Source organism: Oryctolagus cuniculus, chromosome 12 (assembly GCF_051225735.1).
Source record: "Oryctolagus cuniculus isolate XC-2025 breed Fujian yellow rabbit chromosome 12, ASM5122573v1, whole genome shotgun sequence".
NCBI lineage: Eukaryota > Metazoa > Chordata > Mammalia > Lagomorpha > Leporidae > Oryctolagus > Oryctolagus cuniculus.
The window spans coordinates 104,826,792-104,851,837 of NC_142878.1; the positions used below are offsets into that span (position 1 = coordinate 104,826,792).

At 50.9% G+C, this 25,046-nt stretch overlaps 1 protein-coding gene and 1 long non-coding RNA gene across 6 annotated transcripts; one reads left to right on the forward strand and one right to left on the reverse strand.

The window, feature by feature from the left end:
• Nucleotides 1-7,305: 7,305 nt before the first annotated feature.
• On the reverse strand, nucleotides 7,306-18,279 carry LOC138844753 (uncharacterized). Of its 4 annotated transcripts, none has more exons than XR_016217654.1 (3): nucleotides 12,690-18,279; nucleotides 9,877-9,939; nucleotides 7,306-9,772 (listed from the first exon to the last, which is right to left on the reverse strand). It is a non-coding gene; the product is annotated as an uncharacterized LOC138844753 (long non-coding RNA). The 4 variants fall into 4 exon arrangements; XR_011381077.2 differs by lacking the exon at nucleotides 12,690-18,279 and adding an exon at nucleotides 10,097-10,386; XR_016217652.1 differs by having other exon boundaries at nucleotides 7,306-9,939.
• On the forward strand, nucleotides 10,408-24,305 carry BCL2A1 (BCL2 related protein A1). 2 transcript variants are annotated; one of them, XM_070054604.2, is made up of 2 exons: nucleotides 10,408-11,014; nucleotides 20,496-24,305. In XM_070054604.2, exon 1 carries the CDS (start codon nucleotides 10,456-10,458, stop codon nucleotides 10,978-10,980), a length of 525 nt encoding a protein of 174 aa, XP_069910705.2. In that variant the 5' UTR covers nucleotides 10,408-10,455; the 3' UTR covers nucleotides 10,981-11,014; nucleotides 20,496-24,305. The 2 variants fall into 2 exon arrangements, with proteins under 2 accessions (XP_069910705.2, XP_069910704.2); XM_070054603.2 differs by having other exon boundaries at nucleotides 10,408-10,875.
• The last annotated feature ends 741 nt before the right edge of the window (nucleotides 24,306-25,046 follow it).

A 25,046-nucleotide genomic window follows, 5' to 3' on the forward strand; every position in this document is an offset into this window, starting at 1 on the left:
GCAGAATGTGTCACATGCATGTGACGGGATGTTGCTTATCAAGAGAGAGAGTACAATTCCGACACGTTCAGCCATGTGGGTGAACCTTGGAAACGTCACGCCAAGTAACATAACTGGGACGCCAAGGACGGATACTGTCTAATTCCACTCACATGAGACGCCCTGAGTGGTCAGATTCACAGAGACAGAAAGTTGAAGGGTGGTGGCGAGGGGTAACGGAGGAGGGTGGGGGTTGTGGCCTAATGGACACAGAATTTCAGCTTGGAATGACGGAGATGTCCTGGGTGTGGCTGGTGGTGATGGCTGTCCAATGGATCAAACACCATTGAACCATACACTACAAAAGTGGCTGAAATGGTAAATTTAATGTCTTATATATTTTAGCAAAAGCAAAGTCACCAAAGCAGACTGGTTATTCTTGTTGTATTAACAAAATTAAAATTCTTTGAGAGATTTATTTGTTTATTTATTTGAAAGGCAGAATTAGAGAGAGGCAGATGCAGGAGAGAGAGAGGTCTTCCATCCGCTGGTTCATTTCCCAAATGGCCTCAATGGCTGGAGCTGGGCTGATCTGAAGCCAGGAGCCAGGAGCTTCTTCCGGGTCTCCCACGTGGGTGCAGGGTCCCAAAAACTTGGGCCATCTTCCCCTGCTTTCCCAGGCTATAGCAGAGCTGGATTGGAAGAGGAGCAGCCGGGACTTGAACCAGCACCCATATGGGATGCCGGCACTGCAGGTGGCAGCTTTACCTGCTAAGCCAAAAGCGCCAGCCCCAAAATTCTCGAGAGAGGACTATAGTAGGGTCAGATACTCTTGGACCCATGAACTACTGTCCAATCGAGGTGGAGGGGTTTTGTAGGAAGCTTGTCACCCCCAGTTGGAACCCCATGATTGGCATTGGTGAGTGGAAAATTCCTCAGCGCACTGTTTCTAGAGGAAGGGAAGTGGGCAGGGCAGACAGTGAATCTGCACTATGAAAACCAGATAAGTAAAGATCCATTTTTTTCTTTAGTAAGGGAGGGACTACTTGGTAGCTGGTGTAATAGTTGTGAGTTATTTGGCAACTGTTCACTCCCTTCTCATGAGAAGATTGGCCATGTGGCTTGCTTTGTCAAAAACAGGTGTTGGCCGGTGCTGCGGCTCACTAGGCTAATCCTCCACCTTGCGGCGCTGGCACACCGGGTTCTAGTCCCGGTTGCCCCTCTTCCAGGCCAGCTCTCTGCTGTGGCCCGGGAGTGCAGTGGAGGATGGCCCAAGTGCTTGGGCCCTGCACCCCATGGGAGACCAGGAGAAGTACCTGGCTCCTGCCTTCGGATCAGTGCGGTGCGCCAGCCGCAGCAGCCATTGGAGGGTGAACCAATGGCAAAAGGAAGACCTTTCTCTCTGTCTCTCTCACTGTCCAACTCTGCCTGTCAAAAACAAACAAACAAACAAACAAACAAAAACAAAAAACACAGGTGTTAACAGATGGGACTCAGAGGCCTCAAATGAGCTTCTTCAGTTGAGCTCGCACTCTGATGCCTCTGTTGTTTCCATGAAAATAGTATATCTGACATGGGCCAGGTGTCTTGCAGTAATGACAGACACGGGGAGCAGAGCCGGCCATGGTGACCCGCAGCCCTGGAGCTTGGAGAAGAATTGCTCATCCATCTGAAAACTGGAGGGCTCAAGATTGAATGACTCTCAGGGGCTTACTGAGGCTGTATTGAATAGTCAGCTGGTCTTTATTCCATCTGGATAATTCATGTTTGTTAGAAGTCTGGGTGCCAAACATGTGTGCCATTCAGATGCCCGTCAGTGGGAGAGTGGATCAACAAGTTGTGGCGAGTCCACACAACAGAATGCATTAGTAGTGCAGAGAACCACTGTACTAAGATACTCAGGCACCTGCATGGATCTCAGAACCACCATACTAAGCAACAGAAGCTAGACGTGAGAGAGGGCCTACAGGCTGATTTCATTTACATGCAATTTTAGGAGAGGGAGAAACTACTCCAATGGGCAGACTGGTGGTCGCCTTTGTCTGGGGTTAGTAAGACATTGTAAAGGGGCGGGAGGCAGCACTTTGGGTGGTGGCTGTGTTTTATATCTTCATAGGGAAGTTTAAATGTGAAACTTACACTTACCAACACCCAACTCACGGAAGTGCAAATCTCTAAGTGGGTAGACTGCATTTTTGGAACTATCACCTCCATGAAGTTGATTTAAACAATAAAATGTTGGTTCAGATGCTGCGTGGGCTGCTCGCACGTCCCAGGACTGAGTTGGAGTCTTTGCCCGGCTCCTGACTCCATCTCCTGTTAGTCTGCACCCTGGGAGGCAGCAGGTGATGGCGCCAGTACCTGGGTCCCTGTCATCCACTTGGGAGACCTGGACGGCTCCTGGCTTCGGCCTGGCCCAGCCTCGGCTGGTTGTGGACGTTTGTGGAGTGACCCAGTGGACGAGAGAGCTCTGTCTTATCAATCTGCATTTCAAATAATAATTTAAAAAAATGGTTATTCCTGACTCTGGTTTCCCCAAGGAGCCAACTCATTAGGAAGAGGACTCATCACATGCCAAACACCCTTCCAAGAATGCACATGGAACCATGTTACCGCCCTGCTGAACACGTTCCAAGGGTGCCTCTTATTTTTCAGAGTCAACCCCAAATGCCTAACGCAGGACTCAAGGATGCTAGAATCCAGGTTTCGCTCACCTCTCACACCTTACCCGGCCCTGCAGCTCTGCAGGGTGTACCCCTGCATGCACTCCTGGGGGTCCTGACCAGTGTGGTGCCGTCTGCCTAGGGGCACGCTACTCATCCCATAGGAGCCCACCTGGATGTCAGCCCCCTTTGGGGCAGCCCTCTTGTTCTCCCCTGGCCTGAACGTTCCTGTCGCTTTGTGCTGTGGCACTCCAGATTCTGCAGTGGGATTTCCGGTGGTTTGTGTGACACTGCTGTGACACGGTGGGCTCTCAGTCTGTGAAATGCATCCCCTGTGTGTGTACCCTTAGAGCCCAGCTCAGAGCCTGGCATGTGACGGGTCCTCAGCAAAGCTGGCTGAGTGGTTGGCTGCGTGGGTGGCTGTCAGTTCTCGGGACTTTGCTCTTTGCTGTGCCCCGAGCCCTGAACTTCTCGCTGAGCAGTGCCCTGGAGGGGCCCTGGTTTCACTTGCTGTCATGGGGCACTTCTGCTTCTTTGGTTAGTGATGTTATCATCTGCTACCCCATTCAAGGCACTGGAAAGTCCAGGCCTTCTGCCCGGATCACGTAAAGGTTCTATTCAAATAGGCTTTCCTCTTGGACTTCCCCCGAGATGACATTTGGGGAGAGAAAAGGAAATCTTGCTTTTGCTTTGCTTAGCAGCACTTCACAGGAAAGCTCAAGTAGTTGCAGCCACAGGGGCAGCCCGGCCATGAAAATGGGCTGTTTGCGAAACGTGTGGCTGACATTACTGGCAGTGGCTGTGTAGCCCACGGTTAGCACCAGCCGTGTATGTGACAGCGCCGGCGTATAGCGCAGCATACGGTGTCCTTTCCCCAGGAGAGCTGCCGGTCGGGGGTCCAGCAAAGGGCAGGACACAGCCTGGGAGCGGCAGCCTAAGACGCACCATGGGACCTGCTGTCACTCAGCCAGCGGTCCCCTCCGCAGCACATCCCAGCTGGCTGGGGTGAATCGAGAAGGCTTGATCGGACTGGATCTGGAAGATGGAGATGTTTCGGAAACACAGGAAGGGAAGCCAAGTCATTTCAGTTAGAGACAGTGGAGGAACACACTGCCGGAGCTGGGGAAGAAGCCGGCGGCCTCAGGGCAGGCATCGCGGGGGAGCCCGGTGGGGTGGAGTGGGCTGGGAGGCTGAGAATGCGGGGTCCAGGCAGGAGTTGGTGGGGGAAGGAGTGTGGGCCACTAAAGTAAGACCCAGAGCGGGTAAGGCGACACGGCTGTGGTCACTGCCCCGGCACACAGGTGTGCAGGGAAGGCAGGGAAGGGCAGGTGAGTGGCATTAGCGGTGGTGCGCAGCTGCTCCGTGGGAGATGGGGTGCTCTGTGCTATCCCCTCCTGGCCTTCCTTCCTCTTCATCTCCATCGTGGCCTCCATAACCTGCGTGCAAGCCTTCTACCCCACCAGCCAGGCGTCCTGACACCTGTCTCCTTGCTCCCCGCTTCTCCCCTTCCTCGGGTCACAACCACTTGCCCTCTCCAGTACCCTCTTAAGCCTTGCTCCTCAACACCACAGTGGTGTTGGGTGAGGGGAGGAGTCCTTTCTGGTTGTGTTCACGGGACTTCCTGGAGATTAGTTTCCCAAGATAGGAGGCAAGCTTCCACTAGAAGCCCGGTCTCGTGGGGCCTCTGGCTTGTCCTGCCCAGGGTCTGGGGAGTTGATAAGTGGACTTTTCTTCTATTTTTTTTTTTTTTTGACAGGCAGAGTTAGACAGTGAGAGAGAGAGAGACAGAGAGAAAGGTCTTCCTTCTGTTGGTTTACTCCCCAAATGGCTGCTATGGCTGGCTGCTGCGCCGATCCAAAGCAGGAGCCAGGTGCTTCCTCCTGGTCTCCTATGGGGTGCAGGGCCCAAGCACTTGGGCCATCCTCCACTGCACTCCTGGGCCACAGCAGAGAGCTGGCCTGGAAGAGGGGCAACCGGGACAGAATCCGGCACCCCGACCGGGACTAGAACCCCGGGGTGCCGGCGCCGCAAGGCAGAGGATTAGCCTAGTGAGCCGCGGCGCCGGCTATTGTGTTTTGTTTTTAAAAATTATTTATTTATTTATATTTGAAAGGCAGAGTAAGAGAGAGAGAGATGAGGACAAGAGCTCTACCATCTACTGGGTCTCTCACCACATGTCGGTGCGATAGCCAGGGTGGGGCCAGGCCGAAGCCAAGAGCCTGGAACTGCATCCAGTCTCCCATGTGAGTTGCGTGGACCCAAGCACTTGGGCCATCTTCTTCTGCCTTCCCAAGGGCATTAGCAGGGAGCTGGATCGGAAGCGGAACAGCCAGACTGGAAACAACGCTTCGATATGGGATGCTGGCATTGCAAGCGGTGGCTTAACCCACTGTGCCACAGCGCTGGCCACTTCTGTCGTGTTTTCTGATTGCAAAGGCTTGGACTCACAGAACTGAGGGAAATGATGGGGGTGGAGGGGCATGCAGGTGGCTTCTTGCGTATCCCCCCTCCCTGCTTTGGGTTATTTTGTGTCTCCATTGATGATCACTCTTCTCCATGGAAAGGAGGCCCAGGCCAGGGCCCTGGAACAGGCAAGTAGCTTTGCTAAGCTCAGTAGCTAAAGAGCAAACCAGGGCTGAGTGCTCCTCAAGCCCCATCCCCCGAAGCCACCGAAAGCCCAGAAAAGTTTAGGTTCCGCCTTTGGAGAAAAGGGAAGTGACCACCCCGCCGTCTCTCCCTCGGGTCACGCACCTCGTCCTGCAGCTTGCATTCGAGGGTCCCCACGTCCCCCCGGGTGGCTTCAGGTCCCTTCCCTCTTCTTCCCATTGAAACCTAGCTTGGGTCAGCCACTGCTTTCTGTTCTCCGGGCAGAACAGCACACAGCCCCACTGTTTGGGGCATTCCAGTTGGACGGCGTGGAACAGAGGCCACTCACTCCCGCGGAATCCTGCCATAAGTCAGGTTCATGAGCAAATCTTATGATTCTTGTTTAAGCACTGACTTGTTTGTTTGTTTTTAAAGATGTATTTTTTTTTAAATTTTTTTTTTGACAGGCAGAGTGGACAGTGAGAGAGATACAGAGAGAAAGGTCTTCCTTTGCCATTGGTTCACCCTCCAATGGCCACCGCAGCTGGCGCACCGCGCTGATCCGAAGGCAGGAGCCAGGTACTTATCCTGGTCTCCCATGGGGTGCAGGGCCCAAGCACTTGGGCCATCCTCCACTGCACTCCCGGGCCACAGCAGAGAGTTGGCCTGGAAGAGGGGCAACCGGGACAGAATCCGGCGCCCCGACCAGGACTAGAACCCGGTGTGCCAGTGCCGCAGGCAGAGGATTAGCCTAGTGAGCCACGGCGCAAGCTAAAGATGTATTTATTTATTTGAAAGGCAGAGTTACAGAGAGAGCGGGAGAGACTCAGGGGGACAGATCTTCCATCCGATGGTTCACCCCCCAGATGACTGCCAGGGTCAGTGCTAGGCTGGTCCGAAGCCAGGTGCCAGGAGCTTCTTCCGGGTCTCCCAGGTGAGTCACAGCACCCCAGAGACTTGGGCCATCCTCTGCTGCTTTTCCCAGGCCACAGCAGAGAGCTGGATCGGAAGTGGAGCAGCTGGGACTTGAATCTGCACTCAGACAGGATGCCGATGTCGCTCCCCCTCTTCGTGGAGGAACGACACTAAGCCCTGCCTAGGCTTCATATCCGAGTCACGGCACCATTATGTCGCTCCCCCTCTTCGTGGAGGAACGACACAGGACCCTGCACTGTTCTTTCGTCTGCTCGGCCCTCCCCGGGTTTGCTGCTGGTTCTTCCCGGGTTGGCTACTATCCCTTCCACCTCCGTGGAAGGGCAGTTCCCCCTGGCCGCATTCCCCACTTCCGCAGGGGAGCGGCACACCGCCGGTCGGCTCTCTCGGGGGCTGCACAGGCGTTCCTTCAGATGTTCCCCTTAGATGTTCCTGGTGCATGCCGTCTCTCTCCTCCTATATAGTCCTCTTCCACCAATCCTAACTCGGCTGCCCACACGCCGAGTATGCTGCTCTCCTCCAATCAGGAGCAAGTCCTACAGTTTATTGGTTGAACTGGAGGCAGCTGTGCAGAAGCTGTTTACTTCTCTCCCAGCGCCATATTGTGGGAGAGCAGATGCATAGAATAAGTCTTAATTCCAGTAACTCAGTCCAGTCCGGGCTGCTCCCCACAGATCCCCCTTTCTTTTTATTTTTTGGCGTTGATACGCGCCTGTCTTCGGTGTCCCGCGGCACACACTCTGCTCTACTTGCTAGAGTTGCCACAGGTTCTTACAAGTCCTATCAATCAGGCAAACCGAATCCGGGTCCTCTCTTCGCCATGTTGTGAGGAGGTTTTTAGGCGCTGATGTGTGCCTGTGTTCGGTGACCTGCAGCTCATACTTTGGTCGAGCCGCCTGCTGGCGCTTACCGCCTTAATCAGGCAGACCGAATCCAAGCCTCCTAATTGCTGTATTGTGGGGAGGCCTTACTGATGTTAATTCATACCTGTCTTCGGTGACCTGCGGCGCATAAGCTGCTAGCCGCCGCAGGTGCTCATCGCCTCACTAATCGGGCAGACCGAATCCAAGCCTTCTAATTGCAGTATTGTAGGGAGGCCTTTCTATTTCTCTATTTCTCTATCTCCGGGCATTCCTATTTCTCCCATTTTACTTCTGTCTGCCAACATTCCCATTTCTCTCATTTTACTTCTAAACTTCTGTTTCTCTTATCCCTGCGGCTTTCCGGCGCCCGCCCCGAGGCTGCTTCTCGGCGGCTTTCCGGCTCTGAGCCGCTTCAGCCCGCGCCTCTCTCATCTGCGCGGCTTCGCGGCTCTGCGCGGCTCGGCTTTGCGCGCACACTCCGCGGTCTCCGCGCTAGCCCTGCGTTCCCTACCTACTTGTGCCCCGCACGCTCTCTCTGCGCGCGGCAGCCTCCGCGAACCACACAGCGTCAGCTCACGTCTCCGCCACTAGCATTCAATCTAAGTTCCCCGGGCTAGCCTGGCGAATTCAACCCAGCTTACGTCTCCGCCCCACGGTTTGGCTTCCCGTCCTTTGCTCCCCGGGCTAATCAGACGGATCCCAACCAGGCTTACGTTTCCGCTTCTGGTTTTAACTTTTCGCCCCCTATTCCCGGGCTAACTTGAGAATCCCAAAGTGGCTTTCGTTTCCGCCTCGGCCTGCCCCCCGCGGCTTCAATTTCCCTAACATTTTTCTCTACCCGGTATGTTTCCCCAAGCTTTCCTCCAACAATATTCCTCCCTCATTTCTCCTGGCCTCTCCCCACAGTCCGTATCCGAGTCTGTTTGTTCTAGCTTTCACTTTCGCTTTCGACCTTAGAGATTTCTCCCAGCTTCCCCCCGTAGTCCGTAGTCCGTATCTGAGTCTATGCCTAGGCTTTCAATAGTTTCTTCCGGCACCTTTTTCGTCCGGCTTTTCCCTACGCTGTTTGCTAGTCTCTCTCTCTGGTATTTTCCACTTCTTCCCTCCTAGGTTTCCTATCCGAGTCACGGCACCATTATGTCGCTCCCCCTCTTCATGGAGGAACGACACTAAGCCCTGCCTAGGCTTCATATCCGAGTCACAGCACCATTATGTCGCTCCCCGTCTTCGTGGAGGCATCACAAGGTGGCGACTTTACCCCTTAGGTCACAATGCTGGCCCCTCGTTTGTTTTTAGGGGAGAGGGGTGGCGGTCAGTTACCACATGGGAGCCCATCCTTGGAGCCACAGTGGGTCCTTGCTGGCCTGTATCTGCAACCCTGGTGATTGCAGGCTCAGATTACAGTGGCACTGGGAAAGGGGTTCCCCACCTTCCCGTCTGCTTTGTGGCCAGCACTTTTCTCTGACCCGCACCTCCCTCTTCCCCAACCTAGCCCTTTTGAATTTTATACAAAGAAAGCATTTTCCTTCGGAGAGGACTTTGTCTTCCTCCCTCTTGTCTCTATTTGGAAGCAACTATGCGGAAGCCTCTTGAAATATTTCAAAGCGGCCCCAGGCATTCGGCCTAGGGGTTGAGACCCTGGCTGGGACGCAGCCTCCTGGAGCGCAGTGCCTGCTTCCAGAACCTGGCTCCACTCCCAGATCCAGTTTCCTGCTTACGTGCTCCCCGGGAGGTGGTGTCCTGGCTTAAGTGGCTGGCTTCTGTCACTCACAGGGGAGATCAGGATGGAGTGCCAGGCTCCTGCTCGGGGCCCTTGCTGGCATTTGGGGAGTGAACCAGCAGATGCGAAAACTCTCTCTCTCTCTCTCTCCCTCTCTCTCTCCCTCTCTCTCTCCCTCTCTCTCTCCCTCTCTCTCTGTGTCTCTATCTATACACACACATACACACACACACACACACACACATCTTCCCACTCCGAAATAAATCCACAAATAGATAAAAATTAAAATTCAATGAATGAATGAAGGGAAGTCGGGATAGTGAAACAATTTTAAAGCAGCTGATTTTGGACCCAGAGGATCAGGCATTACAGAGCCGTGCATGGAGGTGGATCCCGGGAGGACTTCCCCGGGGGAAGCCTGCAGGAGTGGCTCCTCCGTCCCCGGGTCAGTCCTGGAGTCCACAGAGCAAAGGCCGTGAAGGGACTTGCTAGACGGGCAAGAGGACTGCCGGGGAAAACCCCTGGGAGGGAAGGTGGGGAGGAGGCTGGAGAGGTGTCGGACTGCAACAGGGCTGACCCCTAGGGAGAGGAAGGCCGGAGGGTGGGCGGGGTGCACGATGGGCAGGGAGGGCAGGCTTCCCCAGAGCCAGCAGGGAAGCCTGAGCCTCAGCGACAGGCCAGGAGTGGGTGGGGGCACCCTGGTTAGGACTGGCGGGGCGGCCTGGGGGCAGGGTGGCCTCTGTGCAGTCCGGGATGCACTCGCAGCCTGGCAGCGAGGCCCGTGTCGCCTACTCTCCTGCAGGCTGGGAGGTGTGTTCCCATGGCGGCTGCAGTCCCACTGAGGAGCACCCTGGGCGGCACCTCTTCCCTCCTCCTGAGCCCTCTGGCGATAGCTCAGACACGCAAGTCCGAGGCGCGGCTGCTGGGGCGCTGCGGGTTAAGCCACCTCTTGGGATACCGCTTCCTGTATCAGAGTAACTGCATAGTTCCACATCTGCTTCTGCTGCGGCTCCCTGCTGATGCACACCCTGGGGGGCAGCAGGTGATGTCTCCAGCACTCGGGTCCCTGCCGCCCACGTGGGAGACCTGGCTGGAGCCCCCAGCTCCTGGCTCTGCCCCGGGCAGGTCTTACCTGTGTGGCAGGTGCCAGATCTTCATTTCCTTTCATGGCGGGACAGTGTACTTGTCCATTCACCTGTTGATGACAATTTGGGATGTTGCCAACTCAAAGGCAACATTGTGAATAACGCTGGATACTCAAGTCCAAGTGTAAGTATTTGCTGGAGGCCCTACTTCAGTTCTTTTGTGTCTATACTTACACATGGCATTGCTGGGGCTTTTGGTAACTGTACCTTTAGCTTTTTAAGGATCTTCCACGCTTTTTCCCAGGGGGGTTGTACTATCCTCCACTCCCACTAGCAGCGTGCAAAGATCTCAAGTTCTTTCTACCCTCGCATTTACCCCGGGGCGTCAGTCACAGGATAAGGAAGTTGCATACATCTGAGAAAATCTCCTCTTTCGAATTTCAACTTTCTCTTTTCGCGGACAGCCCACACGAACATGAGTAACAGGAAGGACGTGAAATTCCACCAACTTCCAGATACCGTCATGAGCCACTACCCTGTCAGCCTCTGTTTAAATGTTCGCCTCCCAGGGCTTCGGAAGCTTCCAGAAGAAGCAGTCACCGGCTCTGCTCTCCGAGCAGCAGAAGATGAGTGACTGCGAGTTTGGCTATGTGCACACACTGGCTCAGGACTATCTGCTGTACATCCTGAAGACGCCACAGCCTGGACTGGGACCGAGCAAAACGTCCAGGGTGCTGCAGAACGTCACCTTCTCCATCCAGCAAGAAGTGGAAGAGGCTCTGCAACCGTACCTGCACAATGTGCCTGTCGCGTCCGTCGAGACTGCCAGGACAATTTTCAACCAAGTGATGGAGAAAGAGTTTGAGGATGGTGTGATCAACTGGGGCAGGATTGTGACCATATTTGCATTCGAAGGGGTCCTGGCCAAGAAGCTCCTCCAGGAGCAGGCTGTTCCAGATGTGGACACGTTCAAGTCCATCCCTTATTTTGTGGCTGAGTTCATAACGAGGAGGATGGGAGAATGGATAAGGCAAAACGGAGGCTGGGTATGTGTGACGGAAAGCTTCGCTGTTGTCCTGTGCTATGAAATGGGTATTGGGAGCTGCCCTGCTCTTTCAAATAATACCACCACAAACCATCTGTCTACCTAAGGCTCTGCATTCCTTGGCTGATTTGCATTTAGAGGTATTTTTTTTCCTATTTTTTAAAATGGAAAGAAAAACCTCTCTGGCTGACTTCCAATGAGTCCTAGAACTTTATAGCGCCAAGATATTTGAGTTTTTAGTCTGTACAGTCTCGGTGACAGCAGTGAGGTCTGGGCACTGACACAGTGTCTTTCCAAGGCATCTTGACATTCTGCACCACAGACACTGTCACCCAGCACTTAGCTTTTGCTAGGTGGTCGTGATAGAGTTAGTACAGACGGAGCTGGTGTTAGGTTTAGGTACTTCTGAACTGAGAGAAGACAGGGGTAGAGTTTTGTAAGTTCATTGCCTACAAAGATAATTCTAAGTGATCTAATTCGACAAATGCTGGGCTGTTAAAACTTGTTGAAAACAAATAATAGACTGCATCACTGACAAGAACCTTTATTCAAGAAGTTTCCAGTAAAGTCTTTATAATTAGTGTCTCCAAAGCCGAGACTGTGTAAGGGCCTGTACTGGGACTCATTTTGGAAAGAAACCTTTCACAGCTGGATAGGTATGCTTTCTTTCGTGTCCCAGTAGACACAAAATATTTGTTTATTTTAAATCTTTATTTTAATATTTTTAAAGGATTATTTATTTCAAAGGCAAAGTGAGTGAGAGAGAGAAATTCACAAAGGAAGGGGGGGGAGAGAGAGAGGGAATCTTCCATCTCTGGTTCACTCCCCAAATGTTCACAATAGCCTGGGCTGGGCCAGGTCAAAGCCAGGAGCCCAGAACTCAATCCAGTCTCCCACAGGGGTAGCAGGGGCCCATGAATTGGGCTATCATCTACTGCCTCCCAGGTACATTAGCAGGAAGCCAGATTAGAAGTGGAGGATCTGGGGCTGGCACTGTGGCACAGTGGGTAAAGCTGCAGCCTGCAGTGCCGGCATCCATTATGGGCACCAGTTTGAGTCCCGGCTGCTCCACTTCCGGCAGCTCTCTGCTATGGCCTGGGAAAGCAGTAGATGGCCCAAGTGCTTGGGCCCTTGCACCCGTGTGGGAGACCTAGAGGAAGCTCCTGGCTCCTGGCTTCGGATAGGCACAGCTCCGGCTGTTGCGGCCAACTGGGGAGTGAACCAGTGGATGGAAGATGTCTCTCTTTCTCTCTCTCTCTCTCCCTCCCTCTCCTTCTCTCTCTATGTAACTCTGACTTTCAAATAAAATAAATAATTATTTAAAAAAATAAAAAAGAAGCGGAGGATCTGAGACTTGAACCAGCAATCTGACGTGGAATGCAGATGTCCCAAGTGGCAGCTTAATCTGCTGTGCCATGATGCTGTCCCTTGATATTTATTTCCTAAAAGCATTTGTGTCCCCATGGGTCTTCTTGCCAACCCCCAATCCTGGATTTACCTCTCCTGAGAGACAACCACTGTTATCAATTATCTTCCAAGCAAACTGCATTTACTGACTCTCTCTATAGAAATTATACAGAGCACTTGTTGGCAAAATTTTTTTCTCTATAAATAAAAATAGTACATATTACTTATTCTGCAAAATTTTTTTTCACTCGAGGGTATATAAAATTTGAGGGTACGTCAATAAATTCATGGAGAAGGGGGGTTAAAAAGCAGTTTACTCGGTGCAAAGATTTTGTGAAAGCCACGTGCAGTTTTTTCATCTCGTGACCTTTCTGGTGACCCCTTGGAGACGCGGGTTTCACCACTTACCTGCATCAGAATGAACTTCCTTGTGACTTCTATGTTGCACGACATTTCGGAGTTCCCATGTGGAGTTCAGAGTGCCCCGTATGTGAGTGCTAGGGAATCGCTGGCCATTCACGGCTGATGGACATCTAGGTTCTTTCCAGGCTTGCCCTCAGCAACAATGCTTCGTTGACTACTTTACCTGTCTCTCTCCCCTTGTGCGTGTGGGTGTTGCGTTAATGGAATTGCTAGGTCATGGTGTATGTACATTTTCTCGTCTACTGGACTGTTGCCCTGAGCAGAGTGTCTTGCCTGCAAAGTCTGTTTCATCGGCAGCTCGTCAGAATAGCCAGCGCTTCCGCCTCCCCAAGACGGTTAACATCTGGTTACATTTGGGTGGGGCGGGTGTTTGGCACAGTGGTTAAGATGCCACTTGGACACCTGAATCCCATATTGGAGCGCCTGGGTTCAGTTCAAGGCCTGGCTTTGCTCCCTATTCCAGCTTCCTACCAGTGTGCACCCTGGGAGGCCGCAGGTGATGGTTCAAGCGGTTGGGGCCCTGCCACCCGTGTGGAAGACCTGGATTGAGTTTCTGGCTCCTGTTTTCAGCTGCTGTGGGTATTTGGGGAATAAACCAGTGGATGAGAGATCTCTGCTTCTCTCTCTTTATGCCTTTCAAATAATACATAAATAAGTAAAAAAAATTTAAAATATTTAGTTCATCTTGTTTTAATTCCTGTTTCCTTGATTACTAGTAAGGTTAACCAGCTTGTCATGTTTCCTCGCCATTTGATATTCTTATTCCGGCTGTTGCCTGTCAGTCTTTTGCTCATTTTCTTACTAAATTGTATTTTCTTAGTGATTTATAGGGAATTTCTGAATATTCTGGATACAGATCATTTTTATGTATGCGGCAGGTATATTCTAATTTGCAAATTACCTTTTAAAGCTACAGCTGTCTTCAGTCATGTAAACGTTTAAAAGTTTGATGCAATCACATTTATTAATCTTTCCCTTGATGCCTTTGCCGTATGTCTAAGGCCTTCCTGTTAGGCCTGACTGCAATCACTCCCCTTTCCCGGTCACTTTCTTCTTCCTGAACTCTTAGCTCTGACTTGGGGCGGGGGCGGGGGCGGGGAAAGCTTGTGAGGAGTTTGGCTCTGTTTTCTTCCGGTTGGTGGCGGGAAAGCTATGCTGAAGGGCGGATGGAAAGTTCAGCTGCACCGTGTAGGTTTCCAGTGACGGCAAAAATTCTCCAGCACAGAGGCCCACGGAAGAGCCTGGGGGAAAACCCCAGTTTGCAAGGTCTATGGGCTTGGTCTGCCTCCCCGGTGCCTTGGAACACGGGTGCTGCCAATTATAACTCATTCACAAGAAGTGTTGTGAGCTTCTGGGACTGCTAAGTCATGAGGGAGGGGTGTAACAGTGCGGTGGAGAATTCCTGGAAGTGGGCTCGTCTCGTGGAGATGGCTCAGGAGCATGTGTGAGCATGGAGTACGGCAGGACGCACTTCCCAGGGGAACACTCTCGGATGTCATGTCTAAGCAATCTCGTTGCGCCATCTGTGGCTCACAGGAGACGCTGATCGTGTTGATGACAGCGTGCTGGCCTGGCAACCTGACAGCTGCTTTTCATGATGACTTTGACAGATCTGCACAAGAGTGTGTTTCCGGGGGGGAGGGGAGGGGATGCACCATCACCTGCCCAGGCCGGGAGAATCAGGAGGCCCACAAGAAGAGGGGCAGAGTGGAAGGGGCCTTTCACGGTTTTATCCAGACACGAGCGCTAACTTCTCATGTTCTACTCTTCTGAGAAAACTCAAGAAATCAGTGATCATGAAAGACTTTATGGAAAGTTTCTGATCAGTAATGTAGGATGGGGGTTGGGCTGGCCAGTAAGATGCTGGTCAGGATGCCCTTGTCCCAGATCGCAGGACCTGTCCTGACTCCAGCTTCCTGCTAATGCAGACCCTGGGAGGCAGCCAGGCTCAAGTACTTGGGTCTCTGCCACCATGTGGGAGACCTGGATTACTTACAGCTCCTGATTTCAGCCGGGGGCCAGCCCCACTGTTGTAGGCTTTTGGGGAAGTAAGCGAGCAAATGGGAACTGTCTGTCTGTGTCTGTTTCTGTCTCTGTCTCAAAAAAAAAAAAAAAAAAAAAAAAAAAAAAGGAAGGTGGTGTGTGAGCACTCAGCCAGACAGACCTGAGTTCCTCCAGTGTGTACCACCTGTGTGACTTGAAGAAATTGGCTGCCTTCTCCAAGCCTTGTTTTCTTATCTGTAAAACCAGCAGAGGATTGCAACTTACCTCCTGGGACCGGCACAGGAATCTAATCAGTTAATAGATATAAAGCCCCCAGGTCAGTTCTTGCAATTGAGCACACAATACAGGTCTGGGGTTATTGTTCCTATTAGTGGGTGTATGGCCTAGCTTCCCCTGAGAGGTTCTGATTAAAGGTGGCCAACTGCAGTTAGTTATTAGTCATCGCGAATGGTGTATCAATAATGGCACTCACTCCTAATCTCATACCGTATTCTCTCTCTCATTTTTGCCTCCTTCTTTCCTTCCCTCCTTCCTTTTGCAGCTTCTCATTTTTTTTCCTTCCTCTCCCATATTTACTATCATTTATCCCTGTCCCCTCTGTCAGTTGGAAGTGCTGAAATCGGTGAAGGTGCAGTTTCCATACGTTTCTCACTGGAGAGCTAGGGTGTTTATTTTGGTTTTGGGCGCCTTTAGCATGCACAAGGAAAGACTGGTTCCTAGAAGCTTCGGGAATGTGCTTGAGACGAAACCTGCTGCAGCCCTCGGGATTGTCCTCTCTCGAGTCCGGTGGCTTTCCTGTGCTAGTGGAGTGGAAAGAACAGGTGGCCCTTTGCCGCAGGCAAGAGACACCACGTCAACTCAGTACATCCTGTGCCCCTCAGACTTAGCACAGAGCCTGTGGCACAGAAGGTCCTCGACCCATATTTGTGAATGGAACAATTGAATGAATTAACACTAAGCCTGGAGGTTTGAATCCTGCTCCTCCATTCGTGAGAGGTGCAGCCTTGGATAAGTCGCTGAAGTACCCTGACATTCAGATTCCTGCTATATAATGTGTAGAACAAGATGATGTGATACAATATGATAATATATATTATATACAGAATATATAACGATGACCACAGTAGCTCCCTTATGAGGATTAAAAGAGTTTTTTAAAATTAATTTATTTATTTGAAAGGCAGACTTATGGAGACAGAGACAAAGACAGAGAGAGAGAGAGAGAGAGAGACAGATCTTCCATCCACTGGCTCACTCCCCCAGATGGCCATAATAGCCAATATTGGGCCAGGCAGAAGACAGGAACCTGGAACTCCATCTCAGTTTCCCACGTAAGTGCAGGGGCCCACGTACATGGCCATCTTCTGCTGCTTTCCCAGGTGCATTATCAGGGAGCTGGACTGAAGTGGAACAGCTGGGACTCGAATCAGCCTATGGGATGCCAGCATTGCAGGTGGCGGCTTAACCTGTTGAGCCACACGCTGGCCCCTAGAAGGCATTTTTGTAGAAGTGCTTTGTAAACTGTCAAATGCTATTCAACTGTGAGGGTTATATGGGGGAATTCTAAGAGATTTAAATATATAGTTCTTAAAAAACTATTCTAATTCCCCAAGAAAGCCCCCTTTGAAAGTAAGAGAGTACAGTCAGAGTTGGTGCTTTCCCAGTAGCCCACATGTTCAAAGCCTTTCTCCTTCTTGGTCTAATCTATTTGAGGCCACATAACCAGGTGCAGAGACCTTCAGTTTGTGAACTGTGTGTTTGGTTTGTTCATGTAGCAGTGAGGAACCCAATCTTAAGTGTTGGTTCAGGCCTTTGACTAAATACGCTTATTTATTTATCTAAGTCCATTCAATAAGTCTTCTTATAGTCATTTTGTGTTTTAGCCTAGATTTTGAAATCGTTTACTGAAAAGCAAAGTGAAACCTATTTCAAGCAATGCAGAAATGCAGGCCCTGACAGAGGTGTTAGACAAAGCCCCTTGCCCCTGGGAGTCCTCCCGGAAAGTTCTCCAGCCGTGAGCCCCAGCCCCGACTCCTCGCCCTCGGGCCCACGTGCAGTGCGTCAGCTCGTCCGGCTGGCCGCACCTGTGACATGCAGTCTGTCCAGTGCCTCAGGGCCCCCCTCTCTCACCTGACTCCATCCGTAGCCTCTTAGCAGCCTCCCTGCTTCCAGCCTTCACCTGCTATGTCTGTCCTCCTCCATGGAACAGCAGGCGTGGTATTTATCATACACTTACTTACTTATTTAAAAACTTTAATTATATCGATTTATTTGAAAGGCAGAGAGGGAGATCTTCCATTCACTGGTTTACTCCCCAAACACCCGCAAAAACTCAGAATGGTCAGGGTGGTTGCTCGGAGCCGGGAGACTGAGCTAGGTCTCCCATGTGGGTGGCAGGGCTCACGTGCTTGGGTTCTTAGCAGGAGGCTGTGATTCGGAGTGGAGTTGAGACTCGAACCCAGGCACTCCCACATGGGATGCAGGATTCTCAACAGCGTCTCAGCCATGCACAAACACCCCCAGAGTGACAGTTTAATAATTTGAATTAGATCCTGTCCAAGATCAGAGCCGGCGCTGTGGCTCACTAGGCTAATCCTCCGCCTTGCGGCTCCGGCACACCGGGTTCTAGTCCCGGTCGGGGCGCCGGATTCTGTCCCGGTTGCCCCTCTTCCAGGCCAGCTCTCTGCTGTGGCCAGGGAGTGCAGTGGAGGATGGCCCAAGTGCTTGGGCCCTGCACCCCATGGGAGACCAGGAGAAGCACCTGGCTCCTGGCTTCGGATCAGCGCGGTGCGCCGGCCGCAGTGGCCATTGGAGGGTGAACCAACAGCAAAGGAAGACCTTTCTCTCTGTCTCTCTCTCTCACTGTCTACTCTGTCTGTCAAAAAAAAAAAAAAAAAAAAAAATCCTGTCCAAGATCAAAGCCCTTCTCTCTGGTGACAAGAAGGCAAAGTCCTGACTGCTGGACTCTGGTCTCTAACGACCTCTCACGCACCACGCCCTCGGGGCATCTGCGCTGGCTCGGGCAGGGCTGCCGCCTGGGGCAGCCTCGTCCTTTCTTCCCGTCAGGTCTCTGTGGTCCTCGGAGGAGTCCTCCTGGAGCCCCCTTGACAGGCCCACCGCCCCCCTGTCCCCGTACCCCGCCGTGTGTCCTTCATAACAGTTGGCACAGCTGACGTCACGCCGTGTGCTTTCTGGCCTCTTTGTTTATTGAGGGTTGCAGCGATGAGGACGGGAGCTTAGTGAGGGCAGGGATGCTGCGTGGCTCCCCTGCCTCAGGTGGGACCTGGCAGGTGGCCAGTGCCCACTATTTCCTGAATGGGTAGTGAACGCTCCGTAGAGAAGGGGACAGGAGATCACGGCTTTGCCTACATTGTCAAAAAAAAAAAAAAAAAAAATCCCGAGGTCTGGTTTTCTTGGGGTTAGTGACACAATACATGTGCTGGTCCAGTTTCTGCTGCTCTAACAGAAGCCCTGGGAAGGAGGGGTGGGGGGGATTGAGAGAGAGAGAGGAAAGGGGCTCAGCTTCTTTCTTTAATAACTAACCCGCTCACACTAACAGTCTTATCCACTTCTGGGGGCAGTGCCCACTGTGGCCTGATTACCTCTTTTTTTTTTTTTTTTTTTTGACAGGCAGAGTGGACAGTGAGAGAGACAGAGAGAAAGGTCTTCCTTTGCCGTTGGTTCACCCTCCAATGGCTCCTTCAGATCAGCCGGCGCACCGCGCTGATCAGATGGCAGGAGCCAGGTGCTTCTCCTGGTCTCCTGTGGGGTGCAGGGCCCAAGCACTTGGGCCATCCTCCACTGCACTCCCTGGCCACAGCAGAGAGCTGGCCTGGAAGAGGGGCAACCGGGACAGAATCCGGCACCCCAGCCAGGACTAGAACCCGGTGTACGGGTGCTGCAAGGCGGAGGATTAGCCTAGTGAGCCGCGGCACCGGCCCTGATTACCTCTTAATACCTTCATGAGGGCAATTCAAGTTCAACAGGAGCGTTGGAGGGGACACCTGTCCACAGCAGTGCCGTAAAGCCACCTGAGCCTTAGCTTTCTTGAAACCAAGGTGGCTGAAGTTAATGCACTGTCACCCTTCCCAGAAAGAATCACACCTGGGCATACCTTCTTTCCTGCTGCATGCCTGAAGGCACCCTGCATTCTTACTTGTATGTCTATTTTATATCTATTACCTTTATTTGCATACATACACAGAATATCATTAAAGGAAAATTTTAAATTAAACAATTTTATTTGAGGGGTCGGCTGTGGCGTAGTGGGTAAAGCCACCACCTGCAGTGCTGGCATCCCATATGGGCGCTGCTTTGAGACCCAGCTATCCCACTTCCGATCCAGCTCTCTGCTATGGCCTGGGAAAGCAGTAGAAGATGGCCCAAATGCTTGGACCCCTGCACCCACGGGGGAGACTGGGAAGAAGCTCCTGGCTGCTGGCTTCAGATCGGCATGGCTCCGGCTGTCGCGGCCAACTGGGGAGTGAACCAGTGGATGGAAGACCTCTCTCTCTCTGCCTCTCCTTCTCTATGTAACTCTGACTTTCAAGTAAATAAATTAAAAAAATTTTATTTGAAAACCAGAAATAGAGATAGAAGAGAGAGAGAGAGAGAGAGACATCTTCCATTTACTGGTTCCCTCCCCAATGCCCACACCAGCCAAGGATAAGGCCAGGCTGAAGCCAGGAGCCTGGAACTCCATCCAGGTCTCCCACATGGTGGCACTCGGGCCCTCTTCTGCTGCTTTCCCAGGTGCATTAGCAGGGAGCTGGATCAGAAGCAGAGCAGCCAGGACTCTAACTGGCACTCGTACAGGATGCTGGCACTGCAGATGGTTCCTTAACCTGCTGCTCCATAACACCGGTCCCTATTTCTTTTTACATTTTAAAATATGGCTGCAAAAATATGAAAGTTATACACATGGCTCACACCTCTCTCAGTTAGTGCTGCTGTAGAGGACACCAGACCTGGAAGCAGGGCACAAAAATGAGGGTGAACAGAGTACAAGGAGTAAAAGAACAGAGCGGGTTATTTGCAGTATATATTTTTATGTATATGGAAGGCAGAGAGAGAGAATCTTCTACCTGCTGGTTCACTCCTCAAATGCTTCTAACAGCCAAGGCTGGACCAACCTGAAGCCAGGGGCCAGGTACTTCATTCTGGTCTCCCAAGTGGGTGGCTTGAACCCAGGTGCTTGAGCCATCATCTGTTGTCTTCCACAGGGCACATTAGCAGGAAGCTGAAACCAGAGGTGGAGCTGGGACTCGAACCCATGCACTCTGATATGGAATGTAGTCACCCTAAGTGGCATCTTAAACCCTGTGCCAAACACTTGCCCTATTTACATCATTTAAAATGAAGGTTCTTGGCCGGCGCCGTGGCTCAATAGGGTAATCCTCCACCTAGTGGCGCCGGCACACCGGGTTCTAGTCCCGGTCGGGGCGCCGGATTCTGTCCCGGTTGCCCCTCTTCCAGGCCAGCTCTCTGCTGTGGCCCGGGAATGCAGTGGAGGATGGCCCAAGTACTTGGGCCCTGTACCCCATGGGAGACCAGGAGAAGCACCTGGCTCCTGGCTTCGGATCAGTGCGGTACACCGGCTGCAGCGCACCGGCTGCGGTGGCCATTGGAGGGTGAACCAACGGTAAAAGGGAGACCTTTCTCTCTGTCTCTCTCTCACTGTCCACTCTGCCTGTCAAAAAAAAAAAAAAAAATGAAGGTTCTTTGCTTTTTATGCTGGCACATGTAATCTCCACTCATTCTAAAGCTGTTACATTTGCTCTCTTCCAGGAAAATGGATTTGTAAAGAAGTTTGAACATAATTCTGGTTGGAAGATTTTTCTGGAAGTTGCAAAACAGATCTGTGTGATACTGTCGTTGCTGAAGAAGTACTGCTGACCCAAAGGGACACTCCGTGTTTTAACACCTGCCCGATTTCTCGGACCCTTATGAGAACTCTTGCGGAGCTGGCACTGTGGTGCAGAGGGTTAAGCCTCCACCTGCAGTGCCAGCATCCTGTATGGGCACTGGTTTGAGTCCCTGCTGCTCCACTTCGAATCCAGCTCCCTGCTAATGGCCTGGGATAAGCAGTGGAGGATGGCCCAAGTGTTTGGATCCCTGCACCCATGAGGGAGACCAGGATGACCCAACTGGCTCCTGGCTTTGGTCTGGCCCAGCCCCAGCCATTGTGGCCATTTTGGGAGTGAACAAGCAGATGGAAAATCTCTCTCTCTTTCTCCGTTTCTCTATGTATCTCTGCCTTTCAAATAAATAAATAAATATTTGAAAAAAGGAAAAAAAAAAAAGAAAAAAAAGACCTTTTGCTGACACAAACTCTACACAAACAACTTTGATGGTGCAACTTGAAGCTGCACCAATTTGTCTTTACGCATAATTTACATCTTAGTTTTCTGGGTCTGCCTAGAAAGTGCAGAGCTCAATACAGGAAACAGGTACTGAGCTAGAGAGTGATAACCAGGAAGGCAGAGTCTGGAGGGGATGCCCGTGTCCCCAGAGTCATTCCCCGTGCCACTAGGCTTAGGCTGCACAGTGGGTAAGAGCCACTCCCCCTCCTCCTGGCCTCGTGTGTTCTCGGTCCCCGGTGCTCCTGGGTGCTTAGAGGTTTCCACTGATGCCCTGCCCTCTGCCAGCCTTCACTCTCAGGTCCACCATTTGGATTTGTTGGATATGGCAACTAGATGTGCAGCCCTGGAGCTCAGAAAATGATCCCCCAAAGTGAAGACCGCAGAAGCGAAGCTTCTCCCTGATCCTCTCCTGCCCTCTTGTCTTCCACCCTCATTTCCCCCCAAGACAAGCCACAGAAATTAGAATTCTTCGCCAAGGTGAGTCACCGAAATCAACATCTGGGCTGGGCATTTGGCAGAATGGTCAAGATCTTGCTTGGGACACCTGCCTCCCGAATCAGGGTGCCTGGCTCAAGTCTCTGCTCTGCTTCCTCTCCAGATTCCTGCAGATGCACACCTTGGGAGGCAGCAGGTGATGGCTCAAGTGGTTGGGTGCCTGCCACCCACATAGGGGACCTGGACTGAGTTCTGGGCTCCCAGCTTTGTCCTGGCCTAGCCTTGGCTGATCTGGTCATTTGGGAAGTGAACCAGTAGATGGGAATCCTCTCTGCCTTCCAAATAAAATGAAACCAAATAAATAAAAAATGTAAAAAAGAGGCCAGAACATCTTTTCCCCAAGGTAGTCATAAAACCTGAAAATATTACTCTACTTCCCCTGATCTGTGTAAGAGCTGAATGTAAAGAAACTACTTTTTTTTTTTAAGATTTATTTTTTATTTCACAAGCAGAACTACAGACAGAGAGAGGGAAAGACAAAGAGGTAGGTCTTCTGTCTGCTAGTTCGTTCCCCCAGATGGCCGTAACGGCTGGAGCTGGGCCGATTGGGAGCCAAGAGCTTCTGCTGAGTCTCCCACGGGGGTGCGCTTGGGATATCTTCCGCTGTCTTTCCAGCCACACTAGCAGGGAGCTAGATTGGAAGAGCAGCAGCCAGGACAGGAACCGGGGCCCATATGGGATGTTGGTACCGCAGGCGGGGGCTTAACCTAATGTCACAGCGCCAGCCCCTGACTACTTTGCTTGTAAGCCACAGGGCTCCCCTTCCAGAAGGGGCCTTGCCCATGCGCAGGAGGAAGCAAAGCTATACGAGAGTCACGAAGGATCTGAACAGACCAGAATTACTGGGCTGCCGCCTCCCTCAGTCTGTCAGTGTGAGATTACACTCTCTGTTCAATCAGACTGCTTCATGGAGCATGCGCAGCAAGGTGATGTTCACCCCGGTCTCTGGGTCCTCACTCTGAAGGCTGTCCTGTCATCGTAAGGCTACGACCCGACACGCCTGTTATGCGTTTCCCTCGTTAGCCTGTCTTTCGAGATAGGGATGGCAGTCATGCTCCTCCAACATGAAAGGGCTCGCTGTCTTTTTCTTTTTCTTTTCTTTTTTTTTTTTTAAAACTTTTATTTAATGAATATAAATTTCCAAAGTACGACTTATGGATTACAATGGCTTCCCCCGATACCGTCCCTCCCACTCACAACCCTCCCCTTTCCCACTCCCTCTCCCCTTCCATTCACATCAAGATTCATTTTCGATTATCTTAATATACAGAAGATCAGCTTAGTATACATTAAGTATGGATTTCAACAGTTTGCTCCCACACAGAAACATAAAGTGAAAAATAATAGATGATTTTTTTTAAATGATGATGAAATCAGAGCAGACCTATTGTCATGTTTAATCCCAGTGAGAGTCAAGTTGGGAATTGATAATTTCTTTTTTTTTTTTTTTTTTACAGAGGATCAGTTTAGTATGCATTAAGTAAGGATTTCAACAGTTTGTACCCCCATAGAAACACAAAGTGAAATATATTGTTTGAGTACTCGTTATAGCATTAAATCTCAATGCACAGCACATTAAGGACAGAGATCCTACATGAGGAGTAAGTGCACAGTGACTCCTGTTGTTGACTTTACCAATTGACACTCCTGTCTATGGCATCAGTAATCTCCCCATGCTCTAGTCATGAGTTTCCAAGGCTATGGAAGCCCTCTGAGTTCTCCGACTCTTATCTTGTTTAGACAAGGTCATAGTCAAAGTGGAGGTTCTCTCCTCCCTTCAGAGAAAGGTACCTCCTTCTTTGATGACCTGTTCTTTCCACTGGGATCTCACTCACAGAGATCTTTTGCCAGAGTGTCTTGGCTTTCCATGCCTGAAATACTCTCATGGGCTTTTCAGCCAGATCCGAATGCCTTTAGGGCTGATTCTGAGGCCAGAGTGCTATTTAGGACATCTGCCATTCTATGAGTCTGCTGAGTATCTCACTTCCCATGTTGGATCACTCTCCCCTTTATTTACTCCATCGGTTAGCGTTAGCAGGTACTAGACTTGTCTATGTGCTCCCTTTGACTCCCAGTCCCTCCACCATGACCAACTGTGAACTGAAATTGATCACCTGGAACAGTGAGATGGCATTGGTACATGCCACCTCGATGGGATTGAATTGGAATCCCCTGGTATGCTTCCAACTCCAACACTTGGGGCAAGTCAGCCTGAGCATGTCCCAAATTATACATCTCTTCCCTCTCCCATTCCCACTCCCATGTTCAACAGGGATCATATTTCAGTTAATTTTCAACACTTAAGAATAACTGTGCATCAATTACAGAACTAAATCAGTCATATTAAGTAGAACAGATTAAAAAAACTACTAAGAGGGATAATGTATTAAGTTGTTCATTAACAGTCAGGGCTATGCTGATCAAGCCACCGTTTCCCATAGTGTCCACCTCACTCCAACAGGTTTCCCTCTTGGTGTCCAGTCAGTCGTCACCAATCAGGGAGAACATATGGTATTTGTCCCTTTGGGACTGGCTTATTTCACTCAGCATGATGTGTTCCAGATTCCTCCATTTTGTTGCAAATGACTGGATTTCGTTGTTTCTTACTGCGGTATAGTATTCTAAAGAGTACATATCCCATAATTTCTTTATCCAGTCTATCGTTGATGGGCATTTAGGTCGGTTCCAGGTCTTAGCTATTGTGAATTGAGCTGCAATAAACATTAGGGTGCAGACCGCTTTTTTGTTTGCCAATTTAAATTCCTTTGGGTAAATTCCAAGGAGTGGGATGGCTGGGTCGAACGGTAGGGTTATCTTCAGGTTTCTGAGGAATCTCCAGACTGACTTCCATAGTGGCTTGACCAGTTTGCATTCCCACCAACAGTGGGTTAGTGTCCCTTTTTCCCCACATCCTCGCCAGCATCTGTTGTTGGTAGATTTCTGCATGTGAGCCATTCTAACCGGGGTGAGGTGAAACCTCATTGTGGTTTTGATTTGCATTTCCCTGATTGCTAATGACCTTGAACATTTTTTCATGTGCCTGTTGGCCATTTGGATTTCCTCTTTTGAAAAATGTCTATTGAGGTCCTTGGCCCATCTCTTAAGTGGGTTGTTGGTTTTGTTTTTGTGGAGTTTCTTGATCTCTTTGTAGATTCTGGTTATTAACCCTTTATCTGTTGCATAGTTTGCAAATATTTTTTCCCATTCTGTCGGTTGTCTCTTCATTCTCCTGACTGTTTCTTTTGCAGTACAGAAACTTCTCAATTTGATGCAATCCCAATAGTTGATTTTGGCTTTGACTGCCTGTGCCTCCCGGGTCTTTTCCAGAAATTCTTTGCCTGTGCCAATATCTTGAAGGGTTTCTCCAATGTTCTCTAGTAACTTGATGGTGTCAGGTCGTAGATTTAGGTCTTTAATCCATGTTGAGTGGATTTTTGTGTAAGGTGTAAGGTAGGGGTCTTGCTTCATGATTCTGCACGTG